Below are 19,833 nucleotides of genomic sequence, written 5' to 3'. Positions count from 1 at the left end.
TAGTGGAATTAAAATGGAATTGACTCCAACCCTGCTGTCAATAAGACAGCACAACTGGGATACACATTTACATCATCTAGTCATTCTGTTTTTATCCTCACCAACATGAAATCAACTTAACTATGCTTCAATTTCTTAATAGAAATCCTGTTCTGCATTAGCATTGGAAAACATACAAATCAACTGAATGAAAGGAAACACATGAAACTTTATAGAAAGACACAGGATCACTCACTCATCTACAGAGCATGTCCACAGAGCATGTCACCAGAGCATGTCCACAGAGCATGTCCACAGAATGAGACTGGTCAGAAAATGACCATGCAAATACCATGGACTGATGTGATAATAACAATTTCACAAGCAGAATGCAGGAGTTGAGACTGAAGGTTGACAGGGAAGGTCATGTAACTTCTCTATGTAAGAAGGGAATAGATTTGGTGATTTAGAGACATTCAGTATGTTGACGAGATTATGATAATAATAATAACAATAATAATTTGTTTGGTGCTTGTCTTTGTCCTATATCCCCTCTGACCTCTGCAGTATTTCCGTGTTCATCTGTTATGAAAAGTAGTACACAGTTCATATGTACATAATTAATCAATAACTCAGTACTGACATCCACAGCATGATAGATCAGAATAAACAGGGTAAGTGTCTACCTGATACATGTCTTTAATACATCTAGCAATTCTTTCTTCATTTAAAAATGTTTATTTGACAAAAAGCTATTTCAACAAGCAATTTGGGACATACCAACCATACCCTAAACATAAGATATGATCAGTAACACATTTACACACATTGTCCATAAGACTAGCATGAGTGATGATGCATACCAAACTTCATTTTTAAAGTATGTTACATTTTAATGATATCTTATGGAGGAGATAGAGAGAAGCCAGAGAGAAAATGTCCAAAATGACTTCCTTCTGAGGGTGAAAAAGATGATTTCAAGGATGATTCTGATATCGGAATATTTCATTATCTGGCCACTACTAGTAAAATGTTAAATGCTAATAAATGAGTTATAATGCCACTTATAATGCCAAATGAATTACAAGTAACTACTTGAACTATTCCTAGTAAATTAGACTTTGTAGTAAATTAGATAAACAGTAAATTGGCTTAGAGTGAGCAGTCCAGCTCAGAAGCAGTTCAGGGGTCGATGGTAGAGATCCTTCTGGCGATGTCACTCATTTGGAGCTACAGTTCTCATCTGGGAGATATGCGAGAGAAAAACAACAACAACATTAATGGAGGTGTGTCACTGAATTCACATTTAGAATATGTTTGTCTCTATGGTCAAACTTGAACTTGTTGCAAATTATTTCATTAGATTGTGAGGTGTATATAACTCTTGATGTTCATATATTAGCAGAGATAAATTAGTGACATCAAAAGATGTCCTACTTTACCTGCACCACTACTGGTGTGGTCTGGCCAGGACAGTGTAAACAACATTGGCAGCATCCTTTGGCTCTTTATCGCCATCCAGTGGTGCATTTGTAACTTGAATCTGGTCCAGACTGGGAAGAAAAGAGGAATGGACATTTGAAGTCGGAAGTTTACACACACTTATGTTGGAGTCATTATAACTTGTTGTTCAACCACTCCACACATTTCTTGTTAACAAACTATAGGACAACTACTTTGTGCATGACACAAGTACTTTATCCATTAATTGTTAACAGACAGATTATTTCACTTATAATTCACTGTATCACAATTCCAGTCAGTCAGAAGTTTACATACACTAAGTTGACTGTGCCTTTAAACAGCTTGGAAAATTCCAGAAAATTATGTCATGGCTTTAGAAGCTTCAGATAGGCAAATTAACATAATTTGAGTCATTTGGAGATGTACCTGTGGATGTATTTCAAGGCCTACCACTCAGTGCCTCTTTGCTTGACATCATGGGAAAATCAAAGGAAATCAGCCAAGACCTCAGAAAAAAATTGTAGACCTCCACAAGTCTGGTTCAATCTTGGGAGCAATTTCCAAATGCCTAAAGGTACCACGTTCACCTGTACAAACAATAATACGAAAGTATAAACACCATGGGACCACGCAGCCGTCATACCGCTCAGGAAGGAGACGCGTACTCTCTCCTAGAGATGAACGTACTTTGGTTCGAAAAGTGCAAATCAATCCCAGAACAACAGCAAAGGACCTTGTGAAGATGCTGGAGGAAACAGGTACAAAAGTATATCCACAGTAAAACTAATCCTATATTGACATAACCTGAAAGGCCGGTCTGCAAGGAAGAAGCCACTGCTCCAAAACCACCATTAAAAAAGCCAGACTACGGTTTGCAACTGCACATGGGGACAAAGATCTTACTTTTTGGAGAAATGTCCTCTGGTCTGATGAAACAAAAATATAACTGTTGGCCATAATGACCATTGTTATGTTTGAAAGGGGGAGGCTTTCAAGCTGAAGAACACCATCTAAACCGTGAAGCATGATGTGGGTGGTAGCATCATGTTGTGGGGTTGCTTTGCTGCAGGAGGGACTGGTGCACTTCACAAAATAGATGGCATCATGAGGTAGGAAAATTATGTGGCTATATCGAAGCAACATCTCAAGACATCAGTCAGGAAGTTAAAGCTTGGTCACAAATGGGTCTTCCAAATGGACAATGACCCCAAGAATACTTCCAAAGTTGTGGAAAAATGGCTTAAGGACAACAAAGTCAATGTGTTGGAGTGGCCATCACATAGCCCTGACCTCAATCCTATAGAAAATTTGTGGGCAGAACTGAAAAAATGTGTGCGAGCAAGGAGGCCTAAAAACCTGACTCAGTTACACCAGCTCTGTCAGGGGGAATGGGCCAAAATTCACCCAACTTATTGTGGGAAGCTTGTGGAAGGCTACCCGAAACCTTTGACCCAAGTTAAACAATTTAAAGGCAATGCTACAAAATACTAAGTGATTGTAAACTTCTGACCCACTGGGAATGTGATGAAACCTCAAAGAAAACATTTTCTCTACTATTATTCTGACATTTCACATTCTTAAAATAAAGTGGTGATCCTTACTGACCTAAGACAGGGAATTTATACTCTGATTAAATGTCAGGAATTGTGAAAAACTGAGTTTAAATGTATTTGACTTAGGTGTATGTAAACTTCTGACTTCAACTGTAAGTAATGCAATGTGCCACTGGTCTGTATGTCAGAAAGAGGAAGAGAGAAGGATAAGACTGAGAGAGGAGATGCATGAGCAGGAAGGGAGAGGGCAGGAGGAGATAGAGGGAGGAGAGTGTATAAGGGAGAGGACAGGAGGAGATAGAGGGAGGAGAGTGTATAAGGGAGAGGAGAGAAGGAGAAAGGTGAGTAGAACGGGGAGAGAGGGGGTAAGAAGAAGAGAAAAGAGGGAAATCAAGGGGAGAGGGTAGGAGGAAGTGAGAGATGGAGGATGGTTGGTTACCTTGGGATCCTGGAGTAATGCACAGTGATATAGTTGAGGATGCTGTCTGCCTCTGTGCAGGGTGGAGCATCCTTCAGGGGTACGATGGAGGGATGGGCCCTCTCATACACCTCCTCTGGCTCCTCCTATCAAACACAGATAAAATAGGGGGATTCCTATGAGAGGACTGAAGAAGGGTTAATGTCACTTCAATAGAGAGAACCCAAACCTGGGTTTAAAATGGGGCCGAATGATGGAGTCGTAACTACCCCTGATGTATTTACATGGTAGGAGCAGTGTCATTAAAGTGTAGGTACATATTGTTACCTTTGATCTTTCAAAAGAAGATGGGAATCCAATCATTAGGAATTCTAATGGCATGACCTGATTATTACAAGTGGAACATGGTGTTTCCCTCTAGTGGTGCAGAGTGGGAGTTGTTGTTTAACCTACCGGGATGTCAGACATCTTGCCAGTCCTCAACTGAAGGGTCTGCTGGACTGACTCGTAGAACAGGGTGTCAGCTGTCACCGATGGCCTCTGTTATTCCATATAAATACAACCAATGACAATTCTTTGTTTAATATTTTTCTATATATTATTTCATCACATAATGGTTAGGCTATATTGATGCCAATGCTTGGAGGAGGAAGAGTCAAGTACCTTCTTGTTTTCCTCTGGATATTCCATGTCTACTCTGTGCATGTTTTTGCTGTGAAGAAGGCAGATAGATACAACATATTGATTTCCACAATCAAATGAAGTGTCTAGTAACACTGATTCGGGCCAATGTTCCTGAGGTCCCCTGCCTTCCATAGACCATCATAGTGTTGAAAGGTGTAGTGCGTCACCTGATCATGACGGCCACAGTCAGAGTGATGAGACCAGCAGACACGCCCACAGCTGAGGCCAGGGCGATAACCTTCAGTCTGCCTGCCAATCAGAGAGCAACAACTGGTTCAGTCTGAGTAAATCTGATAGTAGTCACCATCATAGAGGGGAGAATGGGGATGTTTGGGTTAATGACAGTGAGAGTGAAGGAGAGGAAAGAGATGGCCAAGAAGAATGAGAAGAAAATAGGGACAGAAAGATTGACAGACATAGACAGGAAGACAGACAGAGCAAAATATCCAGCTTTTGTCGGCTCCATTAATCAATTATCAAATCTCTAGAGTTCTGTTATCTGATATCAAAGTTCAGCTCTTCTTCCCCTTTTACAGTTAGTGAAAGTTATCCATATATGACTCACAGGTCAGAGAATTGAAATCAGAAAGACTCTGGGTTAGTGAGTGGGCAGACTGAGGGGCATACAGTGACACATTTAGACAGGGTGTCTTGCCAAACATGTCTGTGAGACAGACATTACATTTACAGTAGTGATTAAATAAGAAACACACAGGCAGAAGCCATCTGGGTCACTGAGTTCGGACTCCCCATCTCCTACTCTAACCTCCCTCCATCCTGCCCAGTAAACTGACCTCTGACCCTGACAGTGAGGACAGGCGAGCTGTGGACGCCGATACGGTTGCGTGCCTCGCAGTAGTACTGGCCGCTCTCCCCGGGGCTGACCTCAGCGAAGGTGTAGCTAGGGCCCGATCGCGTTACCCAGGCGTCAGCCGCATTGATCCTGAACCACGTGTAGTTGTCCACCGCCGGGTTGGCCTGGCTGCTGCAGGTCAGAGTCAGAGGACGGCCCGCGTCAATCACACTGGAGGGCTGCGCAAACACAGACGTGTTCTTAGGGGCATCTGGGAGAGAGGGGAGAAGAGGAGAGGTGTGGGGGGGGGGCATGCAGAGAGAGAGAGAGGGATAGGGGAGAGGATAAAAATGGTGGCATGGAGGGGAGTGAAAGAGAGAAAGGATAATATGATAGACAGACAGGCAGCCAAGGGCAGAGAGAGGGGTGCGAGAGAGAGGAGAAGGAGGGAAGGGGGGAGTAGACCGACAGGCAGCCAAGGGCAAAGAGAGATGAGAGAGAGAGAGAAGAGAAGGGGAAAAGGGGGGGAGTAGACCAACAGGGAGTCAAGGTGATGGAGGAGAGAGAGAGAGGGAGAAAAACAAGGAAAGTTAAACAAATATTTAGAGAGATAGAAAGATGTTTGAGAAATTACAAAACAGAGGGGGCGAGAGGGATCGAGAGAGAAAGAGAGAGAGACACTGACAGAGACAGGTAGATTGATTGGTTCCTCCACAGTGCAGAAAGGAGTTTAGGTGTCATTTTGCATACAGAGGAACCTGAGCAGCACATAGGCTCCACACACACTCCTGCTCACCTTAACACACTCCTGAGGTTGGACATACACTGAGTGGACAAAACATGACATAGACTGACCAGGTGAATCCTATGATCCCTTATTGATGTCACCTGTTAAATCCACTTCAATCAGTGTAGATGAAGCAGTGGAGGCAGGTTAAAGAAGGATTTTTAAGGCTTGAGACAATTGATACATGGATTGTGTATGTGTGCCACTCAGAGGGTGAATGGTCAAAACAAAATATTTAAGTGCCTTTGAACAGGGTACGGTAGAAGGTGCCAGGCACACCAGTTTGGGTGTGTCAAGAACTGCAGCACTGATGGATTATTCACGCTCAACAATGTCCTGTGTGTATCAAGCATGGTCCACTACCCAAAGTACATCCAGGCAACTTGACACAACTGTGGGAAGCATTGAGGTCAACATAGGCCAGCATCCCTATGGAATGGTTTTGACACCTTGTAGAGTCCATGGCCCGACAAATTGAGTATGTTCTGAAGGAAGGTGTTCCTAATGTTTTGTACACTCAGTGTACACCATATCTCTCTCTTGGAATAGAAGAGCTTGCAAAATGACCACAGTATTTTCATCAATTTACAGTGTGCGGTCAGGAACCATTATCAGATTTCCTGACCGTTTCATAACATTATCAGCTACAGTGTTATATCTGTACAATCCAGGCAACAATTCAGAACAGTGGACAGCCAGCCATTATTTGAACATTACTTATACAGAAGATTTTAGAGAAATCTTGTTGTTCTACTTACAGAGAATGGCGAGGGTGAAAACAGAGGAGCTGCCCTGTCCATGTTGGTTCCAGGCCGTGCAGTAGTACTGTCCTCCATTCTGTGAGCGGACGCTGGGGAAGGAGAGGTTCTGTGTTGACCCTTTGGCCCAGGTCTGACCCCCCGTGATCTTGAACCAGGCATAGCGGTCCACTGGGGGGTGGGCCTTGCTGCTGCAGGTCAGGTTGACAGAGTAGCCTTCCTTGATGTCTCCTGTTGGACTAACCAACACCTTGGTGCTCTTTGGAGAGTCTGGACAACAAAACAATACATTATTTTTATGATGTATTCGCTTAGCAGAGTAGTAACATAAATTGCAGGTATGAAAAGTAGAGTTATGCAGTGACAATTTAAGAAGTCAAAATGCCCTTGTGGACATTGTGGAAAGTGTACTGTAACTTCCTGTTGTAGGCCTTATGACAAATGATGCCCCCATAGTTGCTAAAATAAACATATTACCCAATCATGATTGACCAAGACTACCCTCACAGACAGTGTCATGAACTACTGGCAGTTTGGCACTTGGTCATGTGAAAGATGAATAAATGTTCAATCTTTACAACAGTAATATACTTGTATTCACTATAGAAGGCAATAACTTAATATGACCATATCAGACTCACTAGCTATACACTAATTGTTGTATTGACCATAGAACTAGAATTCCAATTCCATGGTATCAACTGCTTCCAAAACCGTACCGCAAGCAATGTTTGTCTAAAAACACTAAATACGCACTGATAATGTATAGACATGCATAGATACCAACAGCCAGCCCTTACATGTGACGTTGAGCAGGACAGGTTTGGACCTCTCTGTACCAAGTGGGTTGCGTGCCACACAGAAGTACTCTCCCCGGTCGGTGTGGGACACCCTCTTCAGGTGGAGCTGGGGTCTGAAGCTGTCTGGAATGCTGCCACTCTCCCTGTCCTTAAACCAGGCATAGCTCTCCACCACCGGAGCCCCACTGCTGTTGCAGGTCATAGTCACAGAGACCCCCTCCACTACCACACCCATGGGACTCACCTCAATCACTGTGGAACGAGGAGCATCTAGGGGATGTTGGGGAGAGCGAAGGAGAGAGAGTTACTACACTGTTGGAGCTAGAAACACAAGCATTTTGCTATTCCCGCATTAACATTTGCTAAACATGTGTATGTGACCAATAAAATAGAGTTTGATTTAAGAGGTGAAGATAATGAAAAGAAGAAAATGAAATGGGAAGATGGAGAGGGGAGAGAGAGGGAGAGAGAGAGAGAGAGAGAGAGAGAGAGAGAGAGAGAGAGAGAGAGAGAGACAGGGGATAGAAAGTAAATACTAACTGAAACCTATAAGGTCATGAAAATTCAAACGTCAATCACACATAAACACTACTCACGTCCCAGAGCCAAGGCCAGCGGCGGAGACTGGACATTCTGTGGGGGGATTGGGCGACAGGTGTAGGTACCAGCGTGCTGGCTGTCAAAGTTGTAGATGGTCAGCCACTTCTCAGGTGATCCCAGGTTGATGCCGTTCCTGTAGAGAGCAAGACTCCTCCCTTCTGCAGCACAGCCTCTGGCCATACAGCCCAGGTACACTGTCTCTCCTGACCCAAACATGTTGGCTGTCCTCGCAGGATGGACCTGAACCTGAAGCTCTGGGAGCAACACAGACAGAGAGAATTATGGAACAACATTCAACGAATATAACTCTGATTTGTTTACCTAACATCATATTCCTCTGTGCTATGACGTAAGGCTTTGATATAGCCACAACAGCTGTGTGTATTAGAGACAGTTAATGTATGTGTATGTCCTGAAATAATTGTGGCTCGGAGAAGCATGTATCACAGTGAACATGGTAAATGTCAATGGATATGCTCCACAACATGCTACAATGAATACATTTCAAGCACAGATTAACATGGGACTTATAGAGATTTAATCAAATAAACCAAAATTACAAAAGCTGTTTTGATATGCAGGATAGATGACTGACCTGTGACAAAGAGCGAGACGGTGTCCGGGGAGGTCCATCGTCCCTGTGGGTGGTCTGTCTCAAACCTGAAGTGGTACTGTCCAGCATCGCCAAGGTTCACGTTGGTGATCTGGATCCCACAGCTTTTATGGCTGCCTGTATACTTTGTCCTTCCTCTATAAGACATGCTAACCAAGCTGGAGTCAGAGTGGTGGGCAAACTCCCTCCGGCCAGAGACCCTGAACCACATCACCCTCCTGACAGTGTGTCCTGATGGGTAGTCATACCAACAAGGGAGAGTGACAGTGGTCCCAGCCCAGACACAGATCTCTCTCCGGGTGAAGGACACAGTCCACTTGCTACCCCCAGAGCCTGGAAGAAAACACAAACATTACTGATGAAGCCAATAATGTGTGCAGGGTGTCCTCATGTGCTGCCTGCTGCTGACTGTCTGTCTCACAGATCAATACCATATAAATAACCTGTGCGCAATGCAAGGACACCTGGGTAACTTTAGAAGTATAAGCACAGAACAGAATGATTTTAGAACATAGGCCATAGGCTACTGAAGTGGCATTTAATAAAATGCCGGTAACTAAGGTGCAATAAGTTGTATTATGCAGTTACCTGGTAAAGCGGTGAGGATGGCGCTCAATGCAAACGCAACTGTTAACATGTCTCCGCACAAGCCCTACAAAGTCAAATTCAACCAGAGTGAAAATTGATATGAGTGAACAGAAGGAACGAAAGCAACGATCAGCATCAACATCATCATGACCAATAGATCACCGAAGACCCACCTCGCCAGGTGTCCTTGTCCTCTTTTCTCACAGAGTAGCCAGGAAAGTCAGTCTGCGCGCCGGGCAATCGGTGTCTATTATTATGAGGACGCAGGTCGCGGAATTTGTTTGTGAGGCTGACCCAACCTAGGATAAGATAGAAGAGGAGGCGGGGACGGGTCAGTCTCGAGTCTCTAGCCATCACCTCTAACCATGTCGAATCATGCTCCTGCCGAGCTCTTCTCCACAACCCGCTTTAGCTCCGATTATGCAACCTGGACTCATGGGTAGACGTAAGAAAGTAAACGAAATTCCGGGACGCTCAAATTAATACATTACGTTTGGTATGGTATGTATTAATTTGTAGTTATCCATAATCTATTTCATATGATATGTTATGAATTCCAATTTGTTGCGGCTAAAGTTAAACTCTAACATTAGCTAGGTGGCTAGCATAAGCTAGGCTAGGGGTTAGGGTTAGGGTTAAGGTTAGGGGTGTAGTGCTGCCGGAGTGCAAAGGAGAGGTGCTAAATCTAAATATATTTTTTATTTGAGATTCTTCAAAGTAGTCACCTTACCTTGGTGGCATTCTTGGTATTCTCTCAACCAGCTTCATGAGGTAGTCACCTGGAATGCATTTCAATTAACAGGTATGCCTTGTTAAAAGTTAATTTGTGGAATTTCTTTCCTTCTTAATTAATGTGTTTGATCCAATCCATTGTGATGTGACAAAGTAGGGGTGGTATACAGAAGATAGCACTATTTGGTAAAAGACCAAGTCCATATTATGGCAAGAACAGAGCAAATAAGCAACGAGAAAGACAGTCCATCATTACTTTAAGACATTAAGGTCAGTCAATATGGAACATTTCAAGAACTTTAAAAGTTTCTTCAAGTGCAGTTGCAAGAACCATCAAGGTCTGTGAAGAAACTGGCTCTCATGAGGACCCCCACAGGAAAGGAAGACCCAAAGTTACCTCTGCTGCAGAGGACAAGTTCATTAGAGTTACCAGCCTCAGATTGAAGCCCAAATAAATGCTTCACAGAGTTCAAGTAACATACACATCTCAACATCAACAGTTCAGAGGAGACAGAGTGAATCAGGCCTTCATGGTCGGATTTCTGAAAAGAAACCACTACTATAGGACACCAATAATGAGAAGAGACTTGCTTGGGCCAAGAACCACGAGCAATGGACATTAGACCGGTGGAAATCTGTCCTTTGGTCTGATGAGTCCAAATTTTAGATTTTTGTTCCAACCACCAAGTCTTTGTGAGATACAGAGTAGGTGAACAGATGATCTCTGCATGTGTGGTTCCCATCGTGAAGCGTGGAGGAGGACGTGTGATGGTGTGGGGGTGCTTTGCTGGTGACACTAGCAGTGATTTATTTAGAATTCAAGGCACACTTAACCAGCATGGCGACCACAGCATTCTGCAGCAATGCGGCATCCCATCTGGTTTGCGCTTAGTGGGACTATCATTTTTTTTCCAACAGGACAATGACTCAAAACACACCTCCAGGCTGTGTAAGGGCTATTTGACCAAGGAGGGTGATGGAGTGCTGCATCAGATGATCTGGCCTCCACAATCACCCGACCTCAACCCAAGAGTTGGACCACAGAGTGAAGGAAAAGCAGCCAACAAGTGCTCAGAATATGTGGGAACTCCTTCAAGACTGTTGGAAAAGGATTCCCCATAAAGCTGGTTGAGAGAATGCCAATAGTGTTCAAAGCTGTAGTCAAGGCAAATGGTGGCTTCTTTGAAGAATCTAAAATATAACATATATTTTTATTTGTTTAACACTTTTTTTTGTTACTACATGATTCCATATGTGTTAATTCATAGCGTTGATGTCTTCACTATTATTCTATAATGTAGAAAATAGTTTAAAAAAAACAACAACACTTGAATGAGCACTATAGGTGTGTCCAGACTTTTGAAGGGTACTGTTTAACAGCCTAGAGGTAGGTAAAATGGTGATTTCTTCCCTGTCTTCTCTCTGGCGTTGTCGATAATGATGCCGAACAATAGTCTACGTGTGCACACACGTGTGTCTGCCTCAATATTCATAAAACTCCAAGGACCCCCTCTTGAACAGTGGAACTCATGGAATTCATTTTCATTTTACAGAACAGAATATAATACTATAGCATAGTAGGCCTTTATCGTTACTGTTACATCAAAAACACCACCTCATCTCTAATGAGATATTAGGATGGTTAGCCTGAGCTGAATAGTCCCCCAAAAATGATGTGTCAAAACTCAACAGAGTTCGTTGCTAGGCAGGATATATACTTTGAAACAAAATACAAGAAAGGCTAATAGTTTGTTAGCACCATTGTCTCTAATTCACTTAGAAACAGCAATGATTATGATCAATCAAATGATTGGCACGGAGAAGCAGTTTGGACTTTTCACTGGTAAAACATGAATAATTATCATTCACGATTGACAGTGATGATAGCCTATTTTGAAATTAGGTAGCCTAAGCTTGTTTGATGGTATTAAAAACAGAACATGTTCTTTAAACAAAATGTGTGGGCATAGCCAGATGTTGCAATTGGAGGATGCATTTGATGCATATTCTAAAATGATAGGCTATTCCATTGGCTACATCTGTCAGTACAAACTTTGATTGATGAAAACATGTTATTTTTGTGCTCCCTCACCTAACAAAATAGCACTACACCACTGGTTAAGATTAGTGTTATTATTTAGGTTAAATGGTTAAGGTTAGGGTTAGGGTTAGGGGAAGGGTTAACGTAAACTCACGTAAACTCGTACATTGCCTTGGTCCGTACAATTGCCCTTATTATAGCGCCCCAAAAACGTAATACTTCCAGATCAACTGTAATGTCAATACCATTGTAAAGCACAATTTCTCCCCTTTCCAACAGAATCAATTACATGACCTAAATGCTGCCCGTTTCTGCATAATTCAAGCGTCGGGTCTTTTTTTTAAATGGCGGGTGGGGAAGCGAAACTAATGCGTGATAGTGAGAAGGAGAATGTTGTGTGGGAAAATGGCTTTTTTCCACTCGATCTGTTCAATTTATCACCTTATCGCCTCTAAAATGTAAATATATCAATATAAAGAGTTTATATAATGTGTCATTACATACCTATTTTAAGGTTTGTGTCAAATTTGAATCGGGATTTTAGGGCGGTGCTAAAGTGATCTTAGAAGTAAACAGCGGCTTTGAGAATGATGATCGCATGCAATGATGACGAAAAAAATGACTAGGTATCCCCCCCCGTCACTGACCATTTCTTGTTTTGAAAGGATGATAGAAGTGCTACACCTGGTGGAGAGAGATTGTAAGACAGAAATAGTTGCTTTATGCGTGCTGTACGTTACGACATGACATGTCAAGATGTAACGGAGGGTTTTTTCAACTTTTCTCCAATACTATAGAGCAATTACCATGTCGATCAAGGCTTGAATAGAAACCTCGTTCACACCCCCGATTTTGAAGTCAACACAGTCGCTACAGTCCTATTCGTTTTCTTTGTAGCCTCGTTTGAATGTTCCTTTTGCCACATTTGTACAGAATGGGGTGAGTTTACGTTAGCTAACATGTTAAATAGTTGCAACGTAGCTAAAAGGTGGTAAGTAGTAGCAAAGTTGCTAATTAGCTAAAATACTAAAGTTGCTAGACATTTGAGTTATACTTTTGTAACCATACGAAACTTGACATACTAATTTCAGCGTCCCAGATTTTTGTTTACTATGTGGTGTCTAGTCTATGAGACCAGCCTGGTCTATTAATCTATTAAGTGAAACTTTACTCCCGTTCCAGTGACTGCTCAGTCAAATGTGGCAGCGCAATCAATTTCCCGCTGCTGACACACGATCCATTGTTTACAACTCACCAACCCTACAGCAAGGGCAAAAAACTGTGGTGTCTTTGTTTTGATTAGATATGCTACTTGATTATACAACCTACCTCAATATGTCAGTTTAAGAAAGATGCAATTCATTCAAGATGTAAACACATCTGAAGTAGGTCTAAAAATGTGGGGAAAGGATTTTCATTCATCAAAATGTTTTGTTAATGTTTATTTTAGGTATGGAGACATAATTTAATTGTGAATAAAAACATTGAACAATGTATTTGATATGCAACCACCTAACCAATACAATAAACATCACTGAGCTCCTAAATCTTAAAAAAAAAAAATTATTTGACATTTTTTGAGAAACACATCCTACTATGGTTGACACCTAAGTCCACACATCAGCCAGGCTAACACATTCCAAGCATAGGCAATTATTAATATTCATATTAATTTCTTATGATTTTCAAAGAGGATGTAGAGACTTTCCCCCCCCACATTATTATGAATTAACCACAACCCTGGTGTTGATAGTGAGTCAGGGACTCCAGCTTATGACTAACAGGGAGCAGACAGAAACTCAATTTAAAATATCTCTGGGAAGTTTTTCATCCCAGTTGACTAATAGTTTTTCAGATCATATGACTAATATTAATAATAGGCAATATAAGTGGAGGCTGCTGAGGGGAGGACGGCTCATAATGATGGCTGGAAAGGAGCAAATGGAATGTCATCAAACCCATAGAAACCATGTGTTTGATACCATTCCTCCCACAATTAAGGTGCCACCAACATCCTGAGGGCAATATTAATGGGGCTTCCATGAACTGTTTCGGCGATATACAAATGATGTACTTATGAAACATAGAATAAAATAACCCCATTAATATACAGAAATGACTTAATTAAGTCAAATAAAACAGATGTATAATGAAACAACAATTGCATGTAAATCATAGAAAACAACACTATAAAAGGTAGCCTATTAAACAAACATTAACATGTCTATTTATGTCAAATATATACAATATCTCTTGAATGTGTCAAATGCTATTCTATTCATTTTACAATTAGACAGACACACAAAAGTTGAAAGATAACAGTAAGGAGATGAGTATAAATATAAATCCCAGATGTGCGAAGTTCATTCCTTGTCAGATTTAAGCACCAGGCAGCAAGATACATGCAGTCTGTCCAAAAAAGTAGTCTCATTTCTGAAACTGTTGGAGATCACTGTACACGTCTGACTGAAATCCATGCAGCTCCTACAACAGTAAAGGCAAAAATAAAACAATTCAACAGGGAAGGAATCATAAGTGGATCACACCAGACATAAACAGTTACTCCATATGAATGTATATTCTGTATGCTTTGAGGACTGTGCTCTACTATGGTTAGTGCCTCAGTACCTGGTAGGGAGACTCTGTGATTTCTACTGTCTTCCTTTTTGATGCTGTGATTGTTTTCCCTTTTCCTGAGGAGAGGTGACAAACAGAATGGGATTAGGGATTAGTGGAGGATGCAAGCAAGCACACACACACACACACACACACACACACACACACACACACACACACACACACACACACACACACACACACACACACACACACACAGTCACACACACACACACACACACACACACACACACACACACACACACACACACACACAGTCACACAGTCACACACACACACACACACACACACACACACACACACACACACACACACACACACACACACACACACACACACACACACACATACACATACACACACACGCACACACACATACACACACACGCACACACACACACACCCCTCACCCTCCAGTCTGGATTCCTGTTGACTCCTCTTCTTCCGGATGGTAGCAAAACAGAACACGGCGAGAGCGATGAGGAGGGTCAGGATGATGTCACAGGCAATAATTCCCACCACTGCCCCCATATCTATCTGATAGCAGTGGCCACAGTCTGGAGAGAGAGAGAGCATTCTGATTACTGAACATAGTCAAAACATGGGTTGTGGCACAAGAGGTTTTGGATATAGGATGAGTTGAAATAGTATAAAGAGTGGTTAAAGTTATGCACCTGCTCTCAATTATTACAAAAATCGATAGTGGTATTAACAGCAGCCAAATACCTTGTTCTCCTTCAGCAGGACCTGAAAGAAAAGAGAGATCAATGATCAAGAAAGAAAATAGCAATATAAGTGAAGGGAATGGTAATTCACTTACAAAAGCAGATAACAGAACATGTACTGTATAACATCTATATAATATCTCTTGAATGACTCCAATGCAGGTGAAAAAAGGACACTTCTTCTTTTTGGGTACATTTCTTGTAAATTCACTCCCAAATTCACGCCCAACTCGCACAAACAAACACTTCAAAAAGTCAACACATAGACTCTATTTCAACAATCATTTTTATTTGTTTAGTAAAATGAATTCTAACACTAGATATGTGTCGTTTAGAAAAGTGCTCCTGTGTCCTTTAGAAAATATTTACTACTGACTTATTTACTTAACCTCTATTTTATCAGAGAATCATACTGAAACTAAATGATCCATGAATGACATAAATGACAGAAAATACACACATCAAAATATAAACACAAAACACAAGCAGAATTAAAAACACAGTTATAGAAATCAAACACAATCAGTAGAGGCACCAGAATATCACATTTAATTAAGAACATTCTGAAGATTGTTCCACAAATAACGTGCAAGAAAACTAAAAGCTGATATACCTAACTCAGTAGAGACCAAAGGAATTAGGAATTAGCCATCCCTGATACAGGGTGTGGTAACTTCTATGTCTAAAGTTTAGTAAGTATGTTTGGTACAGTGGGACTTTTTGTCAAAGGGCTTTATAAATTAAACCATAGCAATGTTTCAACCTAGGTGACATCAGAGGGCCAACCAACTTTCCAGTAGAGAATGCCGTGATTTGTACAAAAATTGTTGCCAGTAATAAAGCGCAGTAGACTGTGATAAACTGCATCTAATGGCTTTAATGAAGTGGCAGCTGCGTTCGTATAGTCGCCATAGTCTAGGACCGATAGCCATGTCGGCTGAATCATCTGCTTTCTACTATTTAGCGCGAGGCAGGACATATTTCTATAGAAGAAGCCTATTTTTATTCTCAGCTTGTTAACTATACTGAACAAAAATGTATATGCAACATGTAAAGTGTTGGTCCCATGTTCCATGAGCTGAAATAGAAGATCCCAAAAATGTTCCATACGCACAGAAAAGCTTATTTTTCTCAAATTTGGTGCACAATTTTGTTTACATCCCTGTGAGTGAGCATTTCTCCGATCCAAGATAATTGATCCACCTGACAGGTGTGGAAGAAGCTGGTTAACAACATGATCATTACACAGGTGCAACTTGTGCTGGAGATAATAAAAGGCCACTCTAAAGTGTGCGGTTTTGTCACAGATGCCTCAAGTTTTGAGGGAGAATGCAATTAGCATGCTGACTGCAGGAATGTCCACCAGAGCTGTTGCCAGATAATTGTATGTTAATTTCTCTACCATAAGCCGCCTCTAACATCCTTTTATAGAATTTGGCAGTATGTCCAACCGGCCTCAAAACTGAAGACCACGTGTAACCACACCAGCCCAGGACCTCCACGTTTGGCTTCTTCACCAACGGGATCATCTGAGACCAGACACCCGGACAGCTGATGAAACCGAGGAGTATTTTGGTCTGTGTCCCATAAGGGCATAAGCCCACCCACAAAGCCCTTTTGTGGGAAAAAAACCAATTCTGATTGGCTGGGCCTGGCTCCCCAGTGGATGGACCTGGCTCAGAAGTGGGTGGGCTTATGCCCTCCCAGTCCCTGCCCAGGCAAGTGTGAAATCCATAGATTAGAGCCTAATTTATTTAATTTATTTTTCAGTTGACTGATTTCCTTATATGAACTAACTCAGTAAAATTGTTGAAATTGTTGCATGTTGCTTTTATATTTTTGTTCAGTATAACTCATCAATATGCTTTTTAAAAGACAGCTTTTCATCTATGAGATGCCCAGATATTTGTAAGCACGGACACGATCAATATGGAAACCATCCAAAGTAGATTATGCTTAGATCATCAGACTTACTTTTATTCACTCCAGGGAATAACATATACTTAGTTTTACCTGCATTCAGTACTAATTTCAGGTCAATAAAGTTTTTATGTTATACAATGAAGGCAGACTGTAGTTCAGATAGAGCCTGGTCAACCGTGGGGGCAATAGCATACATAACAGTATCATCGGCATACAAGTGCAGGTTACAATTTTTTTTACAGACAAGTAGATATTGTTAATGTAAAACTGTAAAAAGTACAGGACCCGGAATCGACCCTTACGGGACACCTTTCATAATATCCAGGAAACCTGATTTAACACCATCAGCAGATATACATTGAGTTCTGTCTGTCAAGAAAGTGTTAAACTAGTTACATGCAGCCTGGTCTAGGCCAAATTGAGGAAAGCCTCTGAATTAGCAGTGAGTGATCAACAATATCGAAAGCCTTTGACAGGTCAATGAAGAGGACAGCACAATGTTGACTTTTATCCATACACTTAATCACATAATTTACAACTAGGGATGCCTCTCTAAAGCCTCTGACATTATGTTGTGTAGAGAAAATCTATTATCAATATGATCACAATTTAAAAACAGGTAAACTCAGTTACTTGAGAACGTAACGGTTAAGGGTAACACTTGATCAGTAACATGTCAGCTAACTATTTACTAACCTGAATAAGCCTTATCCTAACCTTAAACGTACCTCTTACCCTAACCCTTAGTCTTAACCTAACCCTAACAGTAACCTTAGCATGCAGTTACTTATCAACAGATAGTTTGTTGATAATATGACCACATGTAGAGCTACTTACCAAATAATCCTTTCAGGGGAGCCACGATACAGAGGGCCTTGCCCATTTTCAGCCTGGTCCTACTAAGGAGACTAGAGGAGAGGTCTAAAGCTCCAGGTCCCTGGTGCTTCGTCCAAGGTAATCTGTCCCCAATGACTCTGTGGTAGAGCTAGCAAAACAGACAAGGTAATATGTAAACCTTAGGAGTGCTAGAGACAGTGGTCTGTGTGTCCTGTAACTGTGTGTCCGTGTGTGAGAGAGCAAAGGGGGAGCAGACTGACAAGGAAGCCAGTGAGTGAGTTTCTGTTTCTGCCCCTGTGATGTCATGTCCACATGAGTGTTGAACACACGTCAGCTCACACAAAATGATAACATACATGTCGTTTTGAGAACACAAGACATTGTCAGTGGCTCAATTATTAAAAACTTTTCTCCCCCAATATAATTTTTTTAACCCTCTTGATATACTTCTATTAATTTAGATTCATGCTTAAAGCAGCAATCAGCAGTTGAAACAATAACAACGTGTTCTCCCTGCCCCTGTTTCAGGGAAAAGCTGAGGGATGTTGCTGGAGAAATGTAACCATTCTCAAATTCATAGACATTGCTTTGGATGCAAGGACTGACCAGTCATTATATCCACATTATAGTTTTGACCATGTTGAGGCTATACAGTGTTACATTAGTAGCAGCTACTGTTACTGTATTGTAATGTATACCAATATTGTCTTCATACAATGCTGGTATAGTTTGCCATTTCTGGGGGCCAGTGAGGCAGGAGTGTGTCTAAACCCATTTCTTAAAAATACAATCAGAACCTCACTTCCCTGAATGGTAGGTCAGGCCAATAGCAGAGAAGTCAGGGAGGGGTTTTACTTCTGACTTTTAGTCGTTAGACTCACACCAGCTCAGGAAATGACCTAGCCGATCAACATGAGGAGCCTCGACACACTTTACACCTCATACACTACTGTGATGGGTCAACTGAACACTCTGTGACCTTCACGTTTCAGAATTTATCAGTGAAACAATAACAGTTCAAATCATAATGTAGAAAAACAGAGACACATTTTAGACAAATATTGACATTTATTTGTCACCCTACAGTGTTATCTGACAGATCAAGTACCCAGATCTCAGCAGACAGTGCCGTCCACTTCTGCTAATTGTGGATGAGGGATGTGAGCTCTGCTATTTGTTTCTGACAAAGGCCTTGCTTGTTACCATGGCGCCCACACTAGACCTTTTCCGCTCAGCGTCCTGCAGATTGGCAGTTTTTTTCTTCTTTCTAACATGACCTGTGGTTTTCTGTAGGCTGTGGTTACCAACACATGAGAGCAGCTCTAGCCAAGCCTGATTCTCTCAACCACAAGTTCATCTGAAATGATAGCTTACCCTGTCGGCACAATAAGCACCTCCCTACATTAGGGACATAAGATAGCCTATCTATAAAAGATACATTGGATGGAAATCAACAGTCAACTCAGAGTTCACATTTCAGTGTACCACAGAGACAAACATCATACACTGTCATACCAGGGGCAGTGGGTTGACCATGGCACTTCACGTTCAAAGTGCTTTCATCTCAGAGTTGAGTAGATAAACTAATATAGGCCTACACACTGGACATTCATAAAAACAATTTCTATGGCGCTGGTCAAAAAGGTTCTCAGGCAACAACATTGCTATTTTAGGGTGAGGGATGTAGGGAAATTCCATGTACACTCATTCACATGCAGTGCATTCGGAGAGTATCCAGACCCTTTTACTGTTACGTTCCTTATTCTAAAATGGATTTAAACATTTAAAAAATCTCAGCAATCTACACACACTAGTGCATAATGTCAAAGCAAAAACAGGATTTTAGAAATATTATAAAATGTATTAACAATAAAAACAGTAATATCTTATTTACATAAGGA

The 19,833-nt window shown here is 41.5% G+C and overlaps 3 protein-coding genes across 3 annotated transcripts; all 3 read right to left on the bottom strand.

The window, feature by feature from the left end:
- Positions 1–748: 748 nt before the first annotated feature.
- Positions 749–5,249, bottom strand: LOC116353117 (vascular cell adhesion protein 1-like). Its single transcript, XM_031786892.1, has 7 exons — positions 4,893–5,249; positions 4,266–4,347; positions 4,078–4,126; positions 3,868–3,954; positions 3,436–3,560; positions 1,422–1,532; positions 749–1,222 (listed from the first exon to the last, which is right to left on the bottom strand). Exons 1-6 carry the CDS (start codon positions 5,203–5,205, stop codon positions 1,430–1,432), a joined length of 759 nt encoding a protein of 252 aa, XP_031642752.1. The 5' UTR covers positions 5,206–5,249; the 3' UTR covers positions 749–1,222; positions 1,422–1,429.
- Positions 5,250–6,428: 1,179 nt separating this feature from the next.
- Positions 6,429–9,086, bottom strand: LOC116356847 (B-cell receptor CD22-like). The gene is made up of 5 exons (XM_031803476.1): positions 9,038–9,086; positions 8,432–8,782; positions 7,833–8,090; positions 7,237–7,506; positions 6,429–6,706 (listed from the first exon to the last, which is right to left on the bottom strand). The coding sequence occupies exons 1-5, from the start codon at positions 9,084–9,086 to the stop codon at positions 6,429–6,431; spliced, it is 1,206 nt and encodes a 401-aa protein (XP_031659336.1).
- A 4,151-nt stretch (positions 9,087–13,237) lies between these two features.
- tyrobp (transmembrane immune signaling adaptor TYROBP) lies at positions 13,238–18,232 on the bottom strand. Its single transcript, XM_020497606.2, has 5 exons — positions 17,933–18,232; positions 15,174–15,194; positions 14,858–15,004; positions 14,439–14,503; positions 13,238–14,294 (listed from the first exon to the last, which is right to left on the bottom strand). Exons 1-5 carry the CDS (start codon positions 17,976–17,978, stop codon positions 14,238–14,240), a joined length of 336 nt encoding a protein of 111 aa, XP_020353195.1. The 5' UTR covers positions 17,979–18,232; the 3' UTR covers positions 13,238–14,237.
- Positions 18,233–19,833: the final 1,601 nt, after the last annotated feature.

This window comes from Oncorhynchus kisutch, linkage group LG2, assembly GCF_002021735.2.
Source record: "Oncorhynchus kisutch isolate 150728-3 linkage group LG2, Okis_V2, whole genome shotgun sequence".
Lineage (NCBI taxonomy): Eukaryota > Metazoa > Chordata > Actinopteri > Salmoniformes > Salmonidae > Oncorhynchus > Oncorhynchus kisutch.
This window is presented reverse-complemented; position numbering and strand designations above follow the sequence as displayed.

Coding starts and splice junctions, on each gene's coding strand:
- LOC116353117 (XM_031786892.1), bottom strand. CDS start 5,205: ATGCCCCCCCCCCACACCTCTCCTCTTCTCCCCTCTCTCCCAGATGCC. Junction 4,348..4,892: donor CCTCACTGTCAGGGTCAGAG/GTCAGTTTACTG, acceptor TCTGATTGGCAG/GCAGACTGAAGGTTATCGCC. Junction 4,127..4,265: donor ACTGTGGCCGTCATGATCAG/GTGACGCACTAC, acceptor CCTTCTTCACAG/CAAAAACATGCACAGAGTAG.
- LOC116356847 (XM_031803476.1), bottom strand. CDS start 9,086: ATGTTAACAGTTGCGTTTGCATTGAGCGCCATCCTCACCGCTTTACCA. Junction 7,507..7,832: donor GCTGGCCTTGGCTCTGGGAC/GTGAGTAGTGTT, acceptor AACATCCCCTAG/ATGCTCCTCGTTCCACAGTG. Junction 6,707..7,236: donor TGTCCTGCTCAACGTCACAT/GTAAGGGCTGGC, acceptor TTTGTTGTCCAG/ACTCTCCAAAGAGCACCAAG.
- tyrobp (XM_020497606.2), bottom strand. CDS start 17,978: ATGGGCAAGGCCCTCTGTATCGTGGCTCCCCTGAAAGGATTATTTG. Junction 15,005..15,173: donor TCCTGCTGAAGGAGAACAAG/GTATTTGGCTGC, acceptor CTCTCTCTCCAG/ACTGTGGCCACTGCTATCAG. Junction 14,295..14,438: donor TCACAGAGTCTCCCTACCAG/GTACTGAGGCAC, acceptor TTACTGTTGTAG/GAGCTGCATGGATTTCAGTC.